Source organism: Tuber melanosporum, assembly GCF_000151645.1.
Source record: "Tuber melanosporum whole genome shotgun sequence assembly, scaffold_24, strain Mel28".
Classification (NCBI taxonomy): domain Eukaryota; kingdom Fungi; phylum Ascomycota; class Pezizomycetes; order Pezizales; family Tuberaceae; genus Tuber; species Tuber melanosporum.
This window is the reverse complement of record NW_003298908.1, coordinates 1,022,184-1,028,248: the sequence shown is the minus strand read 5'-3', so window position 1 is coordinate 1,028,248 and position 6,065 is coordinate 1,022,184. Positions and strand designations below refer to the sequence as shown.

Genomic DNA, 6,065 nt, shown 5'->3' with positions numbered 1-6,065 from the left:
TGGTCAGGAGGGCTACAACAGTACTGAGCAATATGCGGATTCCAATTATGCCAAGAGTTATGGTGATATTCGTAGACCCTATGAACGTCTCGGCGCCATGTCCCCTGGCGACCAAAATGGAGATTATCAAAGAAGGAACAACATGGGGAGCCCTTATCATGCTAACGGCAGTACCCCGCCACCTCATGGTTCCGATTTTCGATCTTCTTCCCGTGGCCCTCCCATTCGCACCCCGCCATCCGGACAATTGACCCTAAACCACGAGAAGCTACGGCAACGATTGCTCGTCACGCAGCAGCAACAGCAGAGCCCACATATAAATCAAGGCCAGCTGATCATGCGGGACCAACTTTATCGCAACCAGTATCCGCCACATCCGCCACAACCGCCATACGACTACACTTACGCTAACGGAATTCGAGTACCCATGCCTTCCTACACTGGTCCCCCGATCAGCCCTCTGATCGCTCCAACCCACCCGGCTGCTAGAAGACCGGTCCACGAAGACTTCGGACATAATTTGAGGAGTGTTCTCCTCGAAGAGTTCCGCGCTAACTCGAAGTCCAATAAACGCTATGAACTTAAGGTAACTTTGGAATGTTTGCCTCGTCTATCTTTTGTATTGTCTAATGGTAGTTAGGACATCTTCCACCACGTTGTCGAGTTCAGCGGTGATCAACATGGATCTAGGTTTATTCAACAGAAGCTCGAGACCGCAAATAGTGATGAGAAAGAGACGATTTTTGCTGAAATAAAGTCGAACTCTCTTCAGTTGATGACCGACGTGTTCGGAAACTATGTTATTCAGAAGTTCTTTGAGCACGGGAATCAACTTCAGAAGAGTATCTTGGCTAAGCAGATGGAAGGGCACGTGTTGGCGCTTTCTTTGCAGATGTACGGCTGTAGGGTTGTTCAAAAGGTAGATATAAGCTGTTTAGTGACCTTCCATTACCGCAAACTGACGACTGTGCTATAGGCTCTCGAGCATATATTGACAGAGCAGCAAGCCTCCCTTGTCAAGGAGCTCGACGGAAGCGTTCTTAAGTGTGTGAAGGACCAGAACGGAAACCATGTGGTTCAAAAAGCTATTGAGAGAGTTCCTGCGGAACATATCCAATTCATTATCAAGGCCTTCCGTGGCCAGGTTCATACTTTGGCGACTCACCCTTATGGGTGCCGTGTTATCCAACGCATGCTCGAACACTGCGACGAGACTGCGCAGGCTTCTCTGCTTCAGGAACTCCATGTTTGTACTATTGCGCTTGTGCAGGATCAGTATGGAAATTACGTTACCCAGCACGTTATCGAACATGGAAAACCCGAAGATAGGGCAAAGATCATTAGCTTGGTTACCACTCAGTTGCTTCAGTTCTCAAAGTATTTATCCTTGGCGGTTTTTTTCTTCGGTTTTTGACTGGTTTCTAATTTATAACAGGCATAAGTTTGCGTCGAACGTTGTTGAGAAGAGTATAACCTTTGGATCGGAGGAAGAGAAGCGCGAGATTGTCAAAGTTGTGACCACTCCCCGTTCCGACGGGAACTCCCCTCTGCAGATCCTCATGCGGGATCAGTACGGTAACTATGTGATTCGTAAGCCAAATACCTTCCAAGAGATTTTTGGTTGTGGGATCTACGAGCTAACTGTCGCGTAGAGAAACTTTTGACTCTACTCCAAGGGCCGGACAGGGAGACCTTGGTTGAGCAAATTAAGCCTCAACTCCAGGCCTTGAAGAAGTTTACCTATGGTAAACAGATTAATGCGGTAGGGAACCAGCCTTCAAGTAGGTTACATGATCAACACTTATACCTAAGGCATGAACAGATTGAGAAGTTGATTTACAACTCCTCTACCCCTTCGCAAACTGCCTCCCCCCCTCCCGGTTCTGCGCTTGCGACCCCGCCGTTGTTGACCATGGACATTCAATCCCCTGTTTCGTCGGCTCCGTCCACCGAGGCAAGCGCGACTGAGGAGCGTCCGGTCGTCGATAAATCATCCGAGGGAGCCAAGAAGGAGGTTAGCATTGCGTCTTAAGTAGGTGTTAGGTTTTGGCCGTCCTTGTCGGGCGTACAAGGATCGGTCACGCGATGTATTTTCTTCTTGAACTATCTTTATGTTTTCCCATCTTCTCTTCGGTACATTTTCTCTTTCAATGGCGATGAAGTGAAGGCATTTATGATCCCGTGTTACAAATACCCCCTTTTTTTATTTCTTATACTTGGTCTTGTTTCAGTCCCCATTTTTCTTCTCATGGTTTTTACTATTCACTGTACTTGAGCGCCATACAGAAATGAAGCGGCATTGGTGGGGTTTTTTATGGGACAAAATGCTTGAGTCTTTTTCCTGGTTTCCTTTTTCATGTCTTATGGGAATGCTCTTAGCTGGTAATCTTAGCACAAGGGTCCGGTCTAGTTGGGTTCTTTTTTTCCTCTTTTCTCTTTTCTACAAGGTTGGTTTTGTGTCTACGAGATGAGTTCGAAGCTGTCCTCAGCTCCTCACGTCGCGCACCCCTTGCCCCCCTCACCTTCCTTCCCCCCTTCCTCGGTAAAAGAAAAAAGAAAGAAAAAAAGTGGTGATTTGTTTCTGGTTTGTCGGTTGGCTGGCTGGGTTGGCTGGATCGGTTGGTTGGGCTTTTTTGATCCTTTCTCACTGGTGTTAAAACTTTTTTTTTTGATCCTTTCTATTCTATATTTGATTTGGGTTATTTCACACTAGTCTCTGATACTCATTCATGGCGAAAAGGGTCTCTTTTTTTTCCTCTTTATTTTTTTATCCTTTACTACAGCGGTAGTTTCTCAAGGCGATAACGGAATTATGGTTTTTTCTTTTCTTTTCTTTTCTTCTACAAGAATCCCCTTCCTCCCCCTTTCACGTTACCAAGTTTGTCGTTATGATATATTTTATTTTAACTATTATGACACTTGCTGTGTCCCCTCCCCTCCCCTACTTCCCCCCATTTCTGTGTCTTTTTTTTTGTTTATTTTACCTTTTATTTGAAGTACATACGAACCCCCCTTCTTTCCTCCCTTCCTTTCATCCTTCTTTGCAGCCTTGGGCTTTTTGCATGTATTTTTTTCTTCTCTCTTCCCCTTCCTCATTATATTTGGAGTATCATATCATATCACAGTAGTATGATACAGTACTGGCGTCATTATCATCATCATCAAAAAATTGGATCTCGGGGTTTATTTTTATTTTTATTATTATTATATGAAAATTGTATGCTCAATTGAGGCATGAGATACCGGTAAGGACGAATGAAGGAATGGACTTTATCGTCCTTCCGTTTTTCCTTCCTTGCTTGCTTTCTATCATTATTATTCCAGGATACCGGTATAGGCTTAGCTTTTTGAACTTCTATTCGTCGTCCAAATTTATCTCTACTTTTTCTTTCTTTTTTTCCCCCTTTCCCTTAATACCGATGCCTTTTTCTTTCTTCCTCTACTCGAGTGGTTTGGCCCTTTTCGTGGGTGATTCGGCCCTTTTATTTTTCCCTTTCTTTCCTGATCGCATTGGATGACTGAGTATGCGTGCTTTGGTATCGTATCACAAGATTTATAAATTGCTTCGTTGGGTATTTGGGAATGAATATATTTATGGGAATTACGTTTGATATGCGGTGGGCTTTTAGATTTCTTTTTTCTTCCCCCCTTCATGAGGGGGGTTGGCGCGATTGGATTCTTTGAATACGGTAGTGCACTCTAGGTGCAGGTGGATGAACGGACGCTCGGTGTAATGAGGAGTGAAGAAGCACCGATCACGTATCATGGCTAGACTGGATTGATTACAATATGGTAATGTTTCGGGTATGATGGGCGAATATGATGATGATCACGGGACAACATCGGTCTACCGGTATGCTTTGATGCGGATTCGATATCTGATGCTTTTATTTGCTTCGGCGGAGCGGAGGAATGAAACAAAGAAGGGAAAATAGTGACGATCGTTCATCACGATTATGATGGGTGCATTGGGATCCGAGCGATTAATGATGGATGAATGGATGGATGTTTGGGAGGGGAGAGAAGAGAGAGTTGATAGAAAGAGCAGGATTCGAACCCTACTCGGGCTACACCTGAGAAAGATCACTTCAAAGCGAAGCACAATGCCCAGGTCACACATCACAACCACTCGACTATCCCTTCCCTCCGGCTTTTAGCGGCGATTTCTGGTTTGCGTATGATACATGTGGTTATGAAGGAGTTTTGTAGGCAAGTTCTTTGTTTCCGGGATGTTGCCTGTGCAGGTGGATAGACACCAGTACAGTGAGCCGAATTGAACCGGAATTGGGCATTATTGAATAGAATGGGATTATATGGGAAGGGGGGGGAACTTTGTTTTGTTTTTGAGTATATTTTGGTTTAACGTAGCGCGGATTGTGCAATCACACTCTTAAGGGGGGATATTTAGTAAATCTCCAACGACAAGTTAGTATAGAGATTTAGTAATGTTACCCTTCTGAAGGGTTTGCTCAGAGGTGCTCGTATAGCACTTTTTTGGAGTGAAGGGGGGGGCTTAGTATTATACCGCATTCAATGGATATGCGGATATTGGCAGGATCCGAAACTGATTGGAGTTATGATGTAGACTGAGGATTAGACCTATAGATCGGATCCTATCATACTTGAATACGGTAGCTTTTTCGGGTCCGCCTTGATGTCCCGCCAGCTTACGTTACTATAGCCACCGGTAATTTACTTTTAGTCGTAAGAGTGGTCAAGATTTCATTTCCCATAGTGGTACAGTACTGACGATTGATGCTCGTGTTAACCATTAGGAGAATAATATCATTAATCGTACTTACTCAAGTAAGGGCTTAGGGTTACAGCCACAAAGGTATGATACTTCGAATAAGAATCCTTTCATCGATCGCTTATTTATTTAACCCCTGCGCAACAAAGCAAAACACCCCCACGATAGTCTAAACTACACCATAGTTCTATCTACCCAAACGTTCACTCGAGCTATCCATCTATCCATCCTCACGGTTACTTGATCAACAAAGAAAGGGTGAAAAAAAAAAAACCCCAGTTCAAAATTTACAGTAGAACTCCTATACCTTTCAGAAGCGAGTAAAACAAGATGTCAGGCAGCGCCGCATCCTTAGCGAACCACCTGAACTTTCCCGGTCTCGATCGTATCAGTATCCGCAGGCGCATGACGTTCCAAGGTCAGTTGGAGAATGACCCGGACGAGGTGGTTTATATGGATGAAGAGGGTATATATATATCAACTTCCCCTCATAACCTCCATTGGGAAGGGGAGAAAAAAAAGGCTAATAAAAAAAATGAAAAAACCTCGAGTAGAACAAGATAGATTAATCAATCAGTTAAAGTACGAAGATTCTGGCAAGAATGATTTCTTTACCGTTTGTCCCCCCCCCCCTACACATTTATATATGTAGAACTAAACCCCCCACCCCCTTAGAAACTAATCTTCCTCCTCGAAATCGTCCAACTCCCCATGTTCTTTTTCCGCCTGGGGGCCGGGCCGAACTGGTCCGACCTCCTCAGCATAGTATCCGTGACAACGTCCGCGCTGTGCGTCCCTACCACGCGCAGGTCCGGTAGCGGTAGGGAACTCGCGCCCGAACCGGGCTGGGTTCCCCGCGCCATCGGTCTGAACTTGTTCCTCTCCCTCGCGATCGCGGGGATCACGCTCTTGAAGCATTACGCCCCGCCCGCGGGCGTGGAGGTCACGCTTTACTTGGACGCGTACGAGAATATGGGGCTTGTTCCTCTCGGTGAGTTCTTCCTTTTCATGTTTCCACCCTGGGTTTGGGTCTCGCTATTGCTGCTGACTTTCCCCCCCCCTCTTCCCTGGGTGTGTGTGTGTGTAAGTACTCTGGGTGTTCACGCAGTTCACCAGGAAGGCTTTGAGAGCTGTGGATACTGGGTCTTTGGAAGGGTTGAGGTATAGGTACCTTGGAGCATGATTTTTTTTTTTTTTTTTTTTTTTTTTCCGGGGGGGGGTTGTGCTTTTGTTTCTGCTTTTCCGGGTATCATACCCATCGGTTTTTTACCGTTTTTATTTTTTCAGTAGTATGGATACCGGGTGTGGCGATTTC

At 45.3% G+C, this 6,065-nt stretch overlaps 1 protein-coding gene; it reads left to right on the top strand.

The window, feature by feature from the left end:
* The window catches only part of GSTUM_00006192001 (uncharacterized protein), a 5,223-nt gene extending 2,281 nt beyond the window's left edge, over positions 1-2,942 (top strand). The window contains exons 4-9 of the mRNA XM_002838313.2: positions 1-586; positions 641-919; positions 977-1,377; positions 1,436-1,590; positions 1,653-1,762; positions 1,823-2,942. The exon at positions 1-586 is cut by the window's left edge and continues 245 nt beyond it. Coding sequence (XP_002838359.1) covers positions 1-586; positions 641-919; positions 977-1,377; positions 1,436-1,590; positions 1,653-1,762; positions 1,823-2,032 — 1,741 coding nt within the window. The 3' untranslated portion in view covers positions 2,033-2,942.
* The last annotated feature ends 3,123 nt before the right edge of the window (positions 2,943-6,065 follow it).